We start from the raw sequence: 14,650 nt of genomic DNA, 5'->3' as shown, positions 1-14,650 counted from the left end.
CCCCCTGGAGCCTTCTCCAGGATGAACAACCCCAACTAACTCAGCCTTTCTTCCTAGCAGAGGTGTTCCAGCCCTCTGACCATTTCTGTGGGCTACTCAGGACCTGCTCTAACAGGTCTCTGTCTTTCCTGTACTGAGGACCCCAGAGCTGGACGCAGTGCTCCAGGGGGTTCTCATGAGAGTGGAGTAGACGGGGAGAATCCCCTCCCTCCACCTGCTGGCCACACTTCTTTTGATGCAGCCCAGGATACGACTGGGCTGCAAGTGCACGGTGCTGGCTCATGTCCAGTTTTTCATCCACCAGTACCCCCAAGTCCTTCTTGGCAGGGCTGCTCTCAACCCCTTCATCCCCCAGCCTGTATTGATACTGAGAGTTGCCTCGACTCAGGTGCAGGACCTTGCACTTGGCCTTGTTGAACCTCATGAGGTTCATATGGGCCCACTCCTCCAGCCTGTCCAGGTCCCTCTGGTTGGCATCCCTTCCCTCCAGCGTAAATCTTCCAGTGGTTCTGTGTTTTTCTCAGGTATTGAGTTCCTTATTACAAACTTGGAAAACAAGTCTATCCCAGCAAAGCCAGAAGTCATCTTTCACGTTTAAGATTATTTAACATCAAATGTAAATCTGGGCAAAGTTGACAAGCTGGTGATCCGTGATCACCACCAGGTTGGGTATATGCAGGCCACCCTCCCACATAGCTGCGACCTGAGAAAAATCTGTAGAGTTGGATAATACCCAGCCAGTGGCCTTCTGGTAAAAAGCAGATGGTTGATCCTCCACAACGTTGGAAAACTCCAAATGACTGTGTTTTCCTGGGAAGTTTCCAGCTGTGATCTCCCCATGAGACTGCACTTCTGGGACTTCCTTTCCAAATCCCATTGAGTCAAACCTTTCATAGTAGCTAAAGGAGGAGCTAATGTTTCGTTTTATACCTGATAAACCAGGTGGGGAGTCTGATTCATATTATGCCTCTACTTCGAGCCCTAGCGCTCCTGTTCTTTCCTGCTTACCAAGATTGCTTACTATGACTGGGGTGGGAGCACTCTCTCCGTTTGGAGCTGTCTTTTGTTCCAAGGTAAGTTCTCCCGGGGGGAAGAGGCTGTGAGACCACTGGTGAGGCCTCTTCCAGGAGTACTTGCTGCTGGGCTCAGCCTGCTGGGCTCCCCCAGCTTAGGGTCTTCTCTTAAAGGAAGGTGGACCCACAAGGCACGTCTTCTTGGTACGGCTTTTGGCAGAATTTAATCCTGTGGATCACCGCATCAGAGGAAAGCCTGGCGGGCAGCTCAGGGAGTGGGTATGTGTTGGGGAGTCGTTAGGCTAGGCTAGGGTTTTATTTGTGTCAATGGTGACTTAAGGTGGTTTTCCCAGGCAGTGCCGGCAGGTCCCGTAACTGCAGGCAGCTCATTAAGAAGCCATGGAAGCTTGAGACCTGGTGAACCACCATGCTATGGTAGCTACCAGCCAGCATATCCCCTTGCTTAGGAAGGGCCTCGCTCGAGTATTTGGCTTCTCTGAGCCCATCCAGGGCTCCCCTTGGGCGCAGTCAGGGCGCTGGTGAACCATGGCATAGCTTTCTGTGCAGCCCAGCCAAGCCTGGCCCCGCTGCGTGCTGAGCTCTGCGCAACCTCCTCCAGCTTCGAGGCCGCTTGAGGCTTTCAGCTGTTGAGCAGAGTCCGTTAAAGACGCTGGGAAGATTTTCCTCTGATCTTTGACCCAGCTGCCATTTCATGGGTGGTCTGTAGGCCAGGCAGCAGTTGCTTTGGAAGTGTAGCCAGCGCTGCCCATCACGCTTGGATCTGCCTTGTTCTTGCCCTTTCCCTGTTGCTGACCCCAAGGTGTCCATTCATCTAAGCTGAAAGCATGGTCCTTGTCCCTGTTGGCTGCTCTTGGCGGACGTGTGCTCTGTGCTGGCAAGCAGAGTTTTTGAAAGTTTCAGGCCATTAGAGTAAAATCTACAAAGAACTGGCCATTAATTTTATTTCATAAGGAAATCTTCTATCTCTTTTCTCCTATGGCTGTTTCTGGGGTGTATAATCCAAATGAAGTTGTGGTAAATTGACATTGGGTGGGGACGCTTGGCCGCCTGTGCTAGCCTCTAGTAAGTATTCTTGGTATCTCCATCTCCTTGAGTAACTGACTGTTGTTTTCTGAATGTGGCTCGTCCTGCTCTGCAGAGGGGATGGAGGGGCTGAGCTAGGTGTTTCCTTGCCTTGCAAACGGGCTGACGCGTGTCACTGCAGAGCTCTGTCTCTGCCCAGTTGGCCGGAGCAGAGGACTTTGTCTGGAGGAGCAGGTGGGGTTGGCCAGCTCTGCCTGGACAAGGTGAATGGAGCAGAAAGGACACATGCAAGCAGGAGCTGGGGTGGCTCAGGGACCAGTGTAGGAGGTAGCATCTCTGTTCCTTTCTGATCCCTGATGTGGACCAAGGCGGTGACAGAGAGTGGAGAGGATCCTGGCAGCTGGAGGGAGAGTCGCTGTGGTGCAGGCTGAGCACGGTGGCTGGCACGGGGGGAGAGCGGAGAGAAGCTTCAAAGTGCACCAGGATCCATAAGGGTCAGGAGGTGGCTGGGCAGTCTCTGGCCTCCATCTGTGTACTTGCGATTCCTGCTTCCAACCGGCATGACCTCTGTCTCAGGTAGGTTTTGTTGTTGTAGCCGTGCGTGGAGGAGGCAGGGAGCAGGGAGGAACGGAGTAGGCGGCACTACGGCTTATGGCTACGGTCATGCTGCAGCGGGGCAGGAGAGATGCATGGCGAGGTAGTACCGGGCGCCACGTAGGCCAGTGCTTGGAAGGTGCAGGATATGTTGTATGGCAGGAGAAAGAAAGGCCAGGGAGATGTGTCAGCGAGCAGCCGGGCCACGTGTGTCAGGAGGGGACATCGCCAGTGGAGGTGCTGTCACAGGCGAATTGTTGAGAGAAGTCATCATTGTGGGGTTAACTAAAAGGGTTTTATTGATGATTAAATGATGATCGAATGTCAATTAATTGATGATTGAATGATAATCAAATGGTAATCAAATGGTGATTAAGCAATAATTTAATGGTAATTAAACAGTGATTGGACAGTGGTGATTGGACAGTGGTCAAACACTCTACTACTTACTACACTTCTAATAATTAAGCTATAGTTGGAGAGAGAGCGGTATATATAAATGTTGCTAGCATACAATATACTTTTAGGCGTAATGTAAAATGTCGCTTACCTCATTATAGATATCGGACGCCGGGTGAAGGGTCTCTCAGCCTCGAGGGGTAACCTTGAGAGGCGTCCCTGCTCAAGGGAGATCACCGCCGGGCGGCCTGCTGCCCTGCAGGAGAGCTCCATGGGCTCGGCAGGCTACAGACATTCACAGCGACAAGTGATGGGCAGCAGTCAAACGCTGCTTTGGTGTATGTGCAGCTGCGGCGGTTTTAGCTTGGTCTAGTCCCAGCTCAGGCTGGTACTGTTAGCTCCCGAGAAGATATGGCCTAGCACAATCTCTCACGGTTTGCGCAGCGGGGCTGACTTCAGTCAGGCATACTTGGTGATGGCTGAGCCAAAGTGCTGCTCGCTCGGTCAGAGTCGCGCATCCGGCACAGCGCTGAGCAGGGAGCGTGGGGTAGCAGCCCAGCAGGGAAGAGGCGGGGCAGAATGGCGTCAGGGATGGGTAGGAGCGGCACAACCCTTGGGTGTGCGGGGCAGGGGAAAGCACTGACCAGTTCGTGGCAGCAGGGAGTTACTGATCTAGGTGTGTGCTGCACGCAAGACATGAGGTAGTGAGCCAGTGGAGGTTACGAGGTTGGGCAGCGCTGAATGTGGGAGAGGCGTGTGGACGTCACGTCAAGCAGGGCAGATGCGGGGACAGGGTTCACTGAGAAACTACACTGTGGGCAAGGCTAGGTGCCTGCCCTGGGCCAAAGAGTAGAAGGGAGATGGAAGAGTTAGCAATACTGGTAACATTGACAGGTTGACTCATGCTAGATATTGTCCTTGACGTAATGGTCTGTGCCAAATTCTTTTTATCATTTCCCCTTTCTTGTATCATGGAGTTGCATTTTGCAGACTTAGATGTCAGCATCTTTTTATCCAACCAATCCGTTCCTTGTAATCTGTATTTAAAAAACCCCTCTACTTTCTGAACCTTAGGAAATTCGTAACATTCATAATGATGAACTAATGGGTATTCGAAGAGAGGAGGAAATGGAAATGTCTGATGAAGAAATAGAAGATCCATCAGAGATGAAAGAAACAGAAGAATCAGGTAAAATCACTTTTTACAGCTCATAAACAAAGTACTTGTCTCTTCAGTGGTTTCTTTCAGGAGCTCCATTCTGACTGTTCTGTACCCCAAAATTGTCACAGGCAGAGCAAAATCGAGTGCAGTTATCTGGAGTTGTTTTCCCCTTGGTGCCAGGTTCTGTAGCCAGTGTTTGTCACTCCTCCCTGTGATGGTCAGGGTAACCTAAAGCTGTGTCCGAACTGCAGTCCGTAGCGAGACGTGTGGGGTTCATGGAGATGCATGTGGAGGAGCCGTAAGCTCCCTGCCACGTGTGCAGGTAATAGCACAGGCGCAGCGGTGCGCAGCTGAGGTCATCTGCGCAGCTGCTCTGTGCAGAGCACCCTGCTTTTGCAGCTACACCGCTGTCGACCTGAGCTGTCCTGTTTCAGTGCGCCGCTGATGTCTGCCCAGCACTGGAGACACAGTTACAGAGCAGGAGATCCCCATCGCAAGGTGCTGGGTTTCAGGGGTACCCTGAGCAGCAGCTGGGCCGACAGCAGCGCTTGGAGGGGGAGCAGCAAGGCTGAGCGGTGGTAGACCTGGCTGCAGCCTTAGCGCAGGGCTGTGCGGTCACCTGAGCGCTCCTCTGTTGTAGAGCTTGAAATGCCCTTGGCTGGGTCTAACGTGAGAACTGCACTGTCCAAATACCCCTCTCCCTTTGTCTGCAGGAAAAAAAAGATGAATAGTCCAGAAATGCGTTGAAGGACTTTCCTGGATATTGAGGTTACAAGGTCAAACATTCAGCTTAGGAAATACCATCATGAAGGTTGTGTGGGAAATCCCTGTCTTCCAAGTACAGTGTGCGAGTCCCAGGCACACGTACCTCCGCATGCTCTGGCCATGGCCCCAGTACCAGAGGTTAATAGCAAGGCTATGGGATGTCAGGCTATGCCCTCCACATCATGGGTATGTTTTGAAACCTGCTGAAGCTGTCTTTGCAGCCATGATGTTATATAATCCCATTCCTGAATTTATCAAGGCCTCTGTGGACACCAGACTGATGCAGGTGTTTCATCCCCTGACTTGATGGAGACATTCTTCTGGCTGAAGGTGCCAGCGCAGCCTGTCCCAGAGTCTTTCAGCTTTGCTGGTTAGGAATCCTGCTTCCTTGCCAGCATGGTCATTTCACCCCGACATGTTCTGTTCTTTTTTTTTTTTTTTCTTTTCTTCCAACTTAACTACTGCATTCACCACTGAGAGGTGCTCTTTGTCTAGAGGAGCTTGTTTTCTAAAGAGACGTCACAAACAGTGGTTGGGACAATTTCATTTTGGTACTCTGGATTTGTAACTGGGCGGTGGGAGCTACAGAGACACTGTGTGCTGGTGAAGAGCACCCAAGGACTTCTTGCCCCCAGTTCTTTGACTTTTGATCCCTGCCTGCCTTGTTCTCCAGCTCTGGTATCACAGGTGGAAGCCCTGAAAGAAGAAAACGACAGTCTGCGCTGGCAGCTGGATGCCTACCGGAACGAGGTGGAACTGCTAAAGCAGGAGCAAGGCAAAGCGAGCAGGGATGAAGACACAACCAAGGAGCAGCAGATGAAGCTTCTCCAGCAGGCTCTTCAGGGGATGCAGAAGGTGGGCCTGGACTTCTCTATAGCTATGGCCTTGCTACAAAGGCAAAGGGGCTGTGATGTGGAGCAGAAACACAAGCAAAGGCATTTTGTTTTTCAGTGGGATCAAAACTGGCAAATGGGAGCAACTTTCTGTCATTTCCAGTGTTGCCAAAAAAAACCCCAAACAATCAAACATTCAACACAGTGATTGTGTATGAACTGATAAGTCACATGGAAACAATCCATAGTTTATGGATTCCTTGTGTGCTCTTTGCTTGACCACACTGACTTCTGAAGTACTGAGTCTGTGCTTACCCGCTCCGTAACCGTGTGAGATTCTGGTTACCAGCATGAGCAAGAGAGTAGGAAATCCCACTTGCTTTGACACCGTTTCTGAACTTTACTGGGCTGTCATTCTCATGGAAATGTGTGGAGCATGTCTTGTTCTTTGGGATTTCCCTGAGCTGAATACTGAGCGGTTTGGGTCCTCGTAAACCTTAACAGCCCTTGGGATATTAAGCCAGACTGATAACCAAGCATATAAAGCATACAGTAGTTCAGGTAGGCACTTTGCTGTGAAGGCTGTGGTCGTTCTCTGGGTGAACCTGCCATATGAACTGACAGCACTGGTGCTTGTGATGTTGGAGCTGGCAGGAAAAGCCTTCTGTAGTCACCGTCAGCCTTCAGTGCAGGAGGGAATTGCAGGACAGAACAGATTTCCCTTTTTGCAGGTGTCAGGCAGGTCAAGTTTCTCTTTACACTGCTACCAGGATGAATGGTGCTGGGAGAACACTGGAGGAACTGCCTTGGTGAAAAAAAACGCTGTTTGTTTGTAACTATTAATAAGTAGGATTATGAATCTTTTTTTTTCTTTTTTTTTTTTCCTTCTAGTTGAGGGATAAAAATATTAAACAACTGATTAGGGGTGTTTTAAGCATGGAAAAAAGCAGTCACTGAAATATATATATATATTTATGTATCCTGGTTTGACTTAGGAAAGGTGCTAGGCTAGTGCCTTTGCCATATTAGCATTTAAGCTTTTCTCCTCCTGGTGACTTGATCTTACCTATTTCTGGGAGGCCCAGTACTGCTAGCAATTTGCTGAGCACTGTTTTCTTCTGGCTCTAATGGGAGATCAATCATACTTCTCCTCTGTCGCCTGTGTTGGTTTGTTCTAACTGAACTTTTGTACTCATCTGCTTTCCCTGTGGACGCGTTCAAGAGTACAAATTTGCTCTGAAAGCAGACTGTTGTATCCACAACCACAGCTTGGTTCTCCTTGATAGACACCAGGCTGGGCTTGAGAATTTCATTCTGCTTACCTCTGAGATGTGGGTTGTGATTCACTACCCACGTTTCTCCTGAGCTTTGCTAGCCAAGGGAGGGCACCGCTTGCTGCGGTGTTTGTTGCAAGCACCCTGCGCTGCTGGGCTGATGCCCAGGGTGGGGAGCAGTCTTCGCGTTTTTCTGCAATGTGGAATTGTGCAAATAATAGTGCAAATCTCCTTATCTAGTAGCTGTTTCGGCGTATTTTCTTAAATTGCAAGACACCTCTGTATTAACATGGGGCTAGAGATCTAGGAAGGCTCTAAGGTGACTTCCCCAGGTCGTTTGTTTCTGTGCTGCTCTTTCCCATGTGCTGCCTGTTTGTACGGCCATAGCATGAACCAAACTGGGGGAGAGGAAGACTTAGCTTTAACAGGGGCCAGGCCCGCAGTCTAGTGCACAACACACGCTTTATTTCAGGGACAGTGAAGTTGATAATGGAATTACTGCCCCATGTTTACAAAGTCATGCTATTTTGGTATGCTAATAGGCAAAGACGTTCCTAAAGTACATTGTAGAAAAGATTTCTTCTTGTTGCATACTTAACCTGTTAAGTATTCTGAATATGATCTGTCTGGTCTTCATGAAAAGCCCTTACTCATTTTATGTTCTTTAAATAGTAGGAGGTGAAAGGCAGGTTGAGAACTGAGTTTATCTTTTCTCTTCCAGCATCTTTTGAAAGTACAAGATGAATACAAAAAGAGAGAAGTTGAGCTAGAAAAAGTGAAAGAAGACAAACTAAAAATAGAAACATTGTTAGAAAACCTGAAGGAGCAGGTATGTGCCGTCCCAGTGCTTCCTTATGCTCAGTAGTAAATCCAATCCTTGGATTTCATGGTCCGTCACGAGCGCAGTGAAGGACAGAGTGTAGAAGATGCCTAGCCCTGGCTTAGGAGCAGTTGCCTTTGGAAACCTATGAAAAAATTACCTGCCAAGTTGAAGGATGTGTATCAGTAATGAACTTGCTGATTGCTTCATATACCAGTGAGACAATCTACATAAGCAACTGTATAAATAAAAGATTAACTTTCATTTTATAGTATACAGTGGTATTGCAGCTGAAATGTGTTTTTCTGCAACCTGAGCTTTAAAAGATAAGAAAAAGAGTCTCAATTATCAAACATTGATTTTTAGGTTTGCCTTTTAGGGACGTGTTTTGATCTGACCTCCATAAAACACTATTGAATTGGAAGTTTTTGTCAGTGTTATAATATTCTTATGCTTGCTGGATTTATTCTAAACGTAAATACCTACTGTTTCTTCTCAGGTATGATCCACTCTGTCTTTTGATTGTGGATCCATAGATGAATCTAAACGTGCTTGGTCCTCTCCTCTATAGCACAGCCACAATTATACAGGATAGACAAGAAACATTACGCAGCACTTCTCACTGAGGACCATAGAGCCAAATCCTAGGTCTTGTCTCAGATTTTCAATCTTTAGCCCCATCTTTTTGTGCCTTGAGCTGGAAGGATAATAAATGTCTTTCTAGTAATGAAAAATGGCTTTGTATCCCAGTAATCTTCAGTGCAGGAGCTTCAGTGCCTGATATCAAAAAACAGAAATAACGGACTATCATCAGTAATCTTTCCTTTTCTTTGCCTATATATAGCAAAGCATAGCAGATGAAGAGGACAAGGAGAGAGATGCAACTGATTGTCAAGGGAATGTAAGTCTAGGTTTCTTTTCTGCTACTTTAGTCAGAATATCTTAGAGAGGGAAGTAATGACACCTCATTGTAAAATGAGCAATTTTTTAAAGCTTGGTTTGTTGTGAATTGTAGGAGCGTGGTACATACAGACTGTCTCTGTATACAAATTAAAATCATCAAGTTATCCATTGCTAGCAGCTGCTGGCTGGAAGAACAGTAGGTATTTGCAACGCTGGTGTAGAAATGGGTTTTGGTGTGCAGGATAAGTTGTCGCACTGTTATTTCAACTAACCTTCGAAAACGTGTTGGATCTTTGGATCTCCAAGAGAAAGCAGGCAGTGCGTTTCCAGTACAACACTGCTGGCTGAACTGCAGTCCCTGTGTCAGCCTGAAGCTAGCTCCGTTTCCACAGTGCAGACCTTTACTTTCTCCTGCAGAAGCAAATTACAGCCTGCTTAGGCCAGGACTGCACAGTTTCAGTCCTGTGTAGTTGAGAATTGCACTGGCGTAAGAAGCTAAGCAAACCCAAAGGACCGCTTAATTCTATCTTTGTTATTGGCCCAAGTCCAGTCCATTTCTCCAATTATAGCTGTCTGTAGCTCTCAGACCACTGGAATTCTGCATAAAACTTAGGAATAAAAGAAAGTCCTGCTTTTAGTGCACCCGCCAAGTCTTTGCATCGCTGGCAGTCTTGTGTTTATTTTGGGGATGATAAATTATGCAAAATTCTGTTTTAATTCAGTACCACAAACTCAAATCAAGGACAGTCTGATCCTAAACACTTGGCAGCCATTGGGCACTTGGTTAATCATATCGCCTCAGTTTAGGCATCTGAAAAATAAATGTCTGCATCTGAATTAGTCACTGCAAGGCTTGCTTTCTTGCCTGTTTTTTTTTTATTGTTTAAAATAAGGCCCTTCTAGAGCAGGTGTCATACCAGTGAACAGGGCTGATAAAGTGTGTGTTGTGGCATCTTGCTTAACATCATGGGTTTTTAATCCAACTTGATAATTCAGACACAGCAGCATGAACATAGCTGGGCTTCGTTGGAAGCATTTGCAAAATAAACAGTAGATGCAGCAATGCGATGAATGCAATGACTCACAGAAACAGGAAAACAAAAATACAGACTGTCGAGTCTGACCAAGCTGCTGCTTGATGTGCAAGAGTGCCCGCTGTGCTGCTGGTGTGTGGAACAGGCCCGTGGTTTTTTTGCAGGAGAGCAGCACATCCAGAGTTTGTGCGTGCAGCCAGGAGAAGGAATGTCCGGTTGAGAAGACATTGAGCAATAGTCCTGTGAAATCTGAACGAGAAGTTCTATTAGTTGGTAAGTTCTTTTGATGGGCTTGGTGACAATGCTGGAGACCTGAACTGAGTGGGACTTACTTCAAGGTGGCCTTGCAGCTCCCACTGGCCACCTCCTGTTCCTCTGGTTGTGCCAATGGAGGTGGAAGTCCTGGAACCAAGGAAAGCCTCGAGCTTTGGTGGGGTCAGGGTTTCACCTTGTGCATTGCTCACGCGGAAGTCTCGTGCTGTGCACCTTTCAGTCAAAACCGCACACATATAAGGGGGGCTTGTGTGTAGTGACAGCCCAGGTCAGCACGTGCTGGAGTGCAAGTTGCTCTTCTGGGAGTAGTAGGTAGTAAGTTACAGAGGAGGGTCTGTCTTCATTCGGTTAGAGCCTAATCAACCTTGCAGGATCCTAAGCAGTGTCACAGGCTCTAAGACTTTAATCGGCTTGAGCATTGTGGCACCTCACAGTGTGGATGACATTTGTGGACCCACACAGCAGTGAGGCACACCGTCGGGTCAGGCATGGTGTGCCAAGGACCCCAAGCAGATAAGCTCTTCTAGTTTTAGAAGCTGTAGCCAGGCAGGAAGGAAGGGTGGAGAAAGGTGGCAGGCAGAGAAGGCTGGGCTCCATGGGATGAGAAATAGTGGCAACATTTTCAAGTGATGCTCACGAAGGGATTGGTGTCCTCTGATTTACAGTGCAGGTGTATCTGCTATGCTTTTTATTTCCTCCCCCTTTGTCTATTCCTAGTAATATTGAAAAATAACCTAACATGGCATGCTACAGCTTTTCAGTCCAAAGCACTGGATAGTTGGGGATTTTCTGGATCATTGAAAAGGAAGAACAGAAGTCCTTGACTTGATGGGACGAGGCATTTTCTTTAGTTCATTGTCACTCAGCCAAGTTCTCCTTAGCCATCCCTCTACATCTGATTTGGAATAACAATAAATCATTTATTGTTATCCAGATGGATCTGTTTGTGCCAGATCATGGGTTGGTTTCTGCATTGAGAGGGAAGGATCTTTGGGGAAAACCGAAGGCACAGCCTTTTTCTGCAGATGATGGTCAGAAATGCAAGTCAGTCTTTTTGATATACAGTCCTGGCCATGAGCTGGAAAGGAGTCTCTTCGTGACAGAGTGCAAACTTGGGTTGCTCTATTTAACTGAATGCTGCAAAACTGTCAGGATGGGACACACATGCCACTGCTGCTCTGCCCATTTGACTTCTGTCTTTTCCTGTTCCTTCACCTTTGATGGTGCAGCTGGAGGAGAGCTCTGCTTTCACTCTCCTTGGGCCTTGCATCCCCGCATGTATGATAATGTCAGTGTGGTGCATCATTGGGTACGTTACCAGTACTCGGCAAGGAACCAGAGTGGTGAGGTGTGCTTTACGTGCTAACCAGCTGCACTGGTTAGCTGTTGTTCCTTTGCAGTCTATGAGCCAAACCTCACTGTACTTAAAACAAAAAAAGCCCAATTAGATCGCTCTGTGCTGTGCCAGTAGTAACAGAGAGCTGGTGTTCTCAGCTGGCTCTTATCTCATGAGAATGACGTTTGTGGTGTTCTTTTCCCCAGGAATAATTTCAACGTTTCTTCACGTGCACCCGTTTGGAGCAAGCATAGAGTACATCTGTTCCTACCTGCAGCGTCTGGACAGCAAAGTAGGTGTACCAACACTTCCAGTTCCCTGAGCCAGCCTGGGCGGTGGGTTTGTGCCCCGAGTGTGTTCGGTCTGGGTGGCTGGTAAAGAGCTTCACTCCCTCCCTGGGAACGGTGCGGGGTTGGACAGTAAGAAGTGGTGTGCATTAACTGGAGTAATGTGCTGGAAAGGGCAAGGGAAGGGGTGAACTTCCTTAGAATCGCGGAATGGTTTGGGTTGGAAGGGACCTTTGAAGACCATCTAGTCCACCCCCTGCCGTGGGCAGGGACCTCTTTCACTAGATCAGGTTGCTCAAAGCAGCCCAGCTTCTGGCTTAGCCCTTACATAGCTTAATGTTAACTTAAATACAGAGTTGAAGGTGATGTTCTTACTGCCCATGTTCATGTGTAATCCGGCCCCTAATTCAAGAAGACCCTTTGACAGTAGCTGTGTTTTGCAGCAGTGAATTCCATCTTTGAAATCTCCATCTAAAATATATTTTTGTTTATTCTGTTTAAGTTTTCTGTCTTTGTTTCCCTTATCCTTATGACCTCTAAGGAAAAGAGCAAACAACCCGCCTCTTGTGTACTATTTATTATCTTATAACATCTGCCATGCCACTGTTTGTATATATTCTCTCTAAACTGAACAGTCATACTGTTTTTGTGTCTCTGAGCAAAGTTTTTTTCCATATTTCTGATCTTGTAGCCCTTCACTGAGCCTTTTCTGCCTCTGTTTTGATACTGTCAATGAAGTCATTTTTAGGAGGGTGCTGTGCAAGGGCCTTATACTGCAAAAGCAAAGCACTGAATCACAGACCCTGCTACAGGGGTCTCTGCTAAGTGGAGGGATCGAGTCCCAGGTGCCGGACTCAGGAAGGGCAATAACAAGAGCAGCGCTCATGCATTTTCCTTAGTACAAGAAGCTGCTGTTTCCTGCAGTATTTCTGTGTATCACTGGCTTCAGACTCCTTTTCAGAGTAGATGGGGAGGGACTGTGCAAAGGCTTTTGAAGGTTCAAGGAAATTACATCTTGCTCCTCTACTATACCGTTCTTCTGTTGTCTTCCTTAAAGTGCCCCAGGAACAGGAGACTAACCAGCGTGGGAATTGGCTCTTGTGATTGGAACTTTTTCAGCTGCTTTTGTTTATAACTTACTGTTTAATTTTCCCTATTCCAAGAAAGCACGGCTTGCTGGCCTGTGTTTTCCAGGCTCACTCCAGCCCTTTAAAGACATATCTAATAATTTCTCTTCTCATTCTAGTTCTGAATTTGTTTATGAGGCAAACAGCTGCCTTTATTTGTCTTTGGAGCTTCTAAAGAAATGCCATCATATCATTCTTCTGACTTCTGGCGCTTCCTCTTTGGGATCTGCGCTGTAGAAAAGGGCTACTGGAGGTTTCTACAATAAGCTTAGCAGAAAAACCCTGTGAAAAGTGCATCCTTTAACCTCTGCAAAGGCATCAGTCTTTTTTATTGTTCGCTGACGCTCAGGTAAACACATCAGCCTGCTGACTTGCACAGGTCTTTTGTGCCTGGTCTCTTGAAAGGTCTTCCCACTTGTTCTTCAGGTTACATCTTAGCTCTTTTGTCTCCCTCTTGATTATTGCAGGAGCTAGGCATTAGTTGGGGGTGTTGCTTTGAACGTCTAGCAGATCTTTGGGCTGGAGGTGGGGTAGGAGTGGGGGGAGCACCTGAGAGCAGAACCTGGTTTCTTGAAGCTGCCAGCAGGAAAAGAAGAGAAATATCTTTCCCCTGTTCCCTGCCCATCAGTCTCGCCAAGAAGGCCAGCAGGTCAGCAGACAGTGCAGCGATGTTGGAAAATATCCATGTTTTTATCCAAAAATACATCCTAATGCTCTACCTGACCCGCAGGTGGATGAGGTGGTTGTGCAGAGATAGCTCTGAGCGTATGTCAAAGCAGTCCCAAATACACGGCAGAAGCAATCTTGAATTCTGGTGAATATAACAAATAAAGTCTTAATTTTTCTGCTGCCATAAGAAAACCATTGCAGGCAATTGAATGTAAGGTGGAACGGCCTTTGCACTCTTTATATGTCCTGAAACTGTTAACTTGCAGCATCTTAAAAGTTTTTTCACTCGCTGAACTTTAATTGTATCTAGTAAATGCCAGAGCAGTCAAATTTACGGGCCTGCCCGCCTATGTGTGATTGACTTTTGTCAGATTGTATAGCTGGTGTGTGACTGGGTAAAGATGCTGGCAGGTACGTGCACTGCTTCAAGCCCTTGAAAACACTACAGAGGCTTTAGTTTCAGCTCTTACAGGGCACAGTGTTGAGAAAACACGTAACTTTGCCAGTGTTTTTAGAAGTAAGGGTCAGCTGTAAGAGAAAACCCTGTAACGCATTATGCTTCCTACCACTCGCCGTGTTACAGAAGCTTACAAAGCTACAGCAGAGAGCGCTTCCTGAAGAAAGGTGCCACCAGTCACCTTGAAGGGCGGCAGGGTGACGTCCCTGGGGCTGGTTGGGGGCAGGAACTGGGTGGATCATTCTCCACCATGGGTCACTACCTGAAACAAGCGTCTGGCTTGACAAGCCTTCGGTCTGACCTGCTCTAGCAAATCTGGCCCCCTTATATATTTAGGTTTCTTTTCTGCAGCAGTGTAACCTCCAGATCCTGTATCTTAGCTCTATTTGAGCAACTCCTGTGCCGTTAGGGACACGGTAGCTGCGCTGTAGATGAATGCTTGTGACGGTTCAGAATGTGAATGTAAATTCCCCATGTCCCTGATTTCTATACCCAGTTACTGAGAGCTCTATTCTTGCAGCAGTAGTAAAAGTATTAACTGTTCAGTTACTTAAATGCTTGGGAGTTTTTAATCCATTATCTTGCATTTCACAGTGGGAAAATTAGGACAGTCCTTTTACCCTTATTTCTCGTGTTTGTTATATCTGCATCCATCTCACC

General features: G+C 47.2%; 1 protein-coding gene across 6 annotated transcripts in view; it reads left to right on the top strand.

Moving 5' to 3' along the window:
• ENOX2 (ecto-NOX disulfide-thiol exchanger 2) overlaps nucleotides 1–14,650 on the top strand; it is a 55,038-nt gene that overhangs the window by 35,314 nt on the left and 5,074 nt on the right. For 5 of the 6 annotated variants that reach the window (XR_012675648.1, XM_075162618.1, XM_075162619.1 and 2 more), the window contains 6 exons: nucleotides 4,125–4,239; nucleotides 5,651–5,832; nucleotides 7,806–7,913; nucleotides 8,749–8,805; nucleotides 10,006–10,114; nucleotides 11,657–11,742. Coding sequence is in view for 5 of the 6 variants with exons in the window: in XM_075162618.1 (XP_075018719.1) it covers nucleotides 4,125–4,239; nucleotides 5,651–5,832; nucleotides 7,806–7,913; nucleotides 8,749–8,805; nucleotides 10,006–10,114; nucleotides 11,657–11,742 (657 nt within the window). In the remaining variant the exon portion in view is untranslated. The remainder of the gene's footprint in view (nucleotides 1–4,124; nucleotides 4,240–5,650; nucleotides 5,833–7,805; nucleotides 7,914–8,748; nucleotides 8,806–10,005; nucleotides 10,115–11,656; nucleotides 11,743–14,650) is intronic. The other variant, XM_075162617.1, reaches the window with a different exon arrangement.

Source organism: Calonectris borealis, chromosome 13, assembly GCF_964195595.1.
Source record: "Calonectris borealis chromosome 13, bCalBor7.hap1.2, whole genome shotgun sequence".
Lineage (NCBI taxonomy): Eukaryota > Metazoa > Chordata > Aves > Procellariiformes > Procellariidae > Calonectris > Calonectris borealis.
The sequence above is the reverse complement of the archived record's forward strand: the minus strand, read 5'-3'. Positions and strand labels throughout refer to the sequence as shown.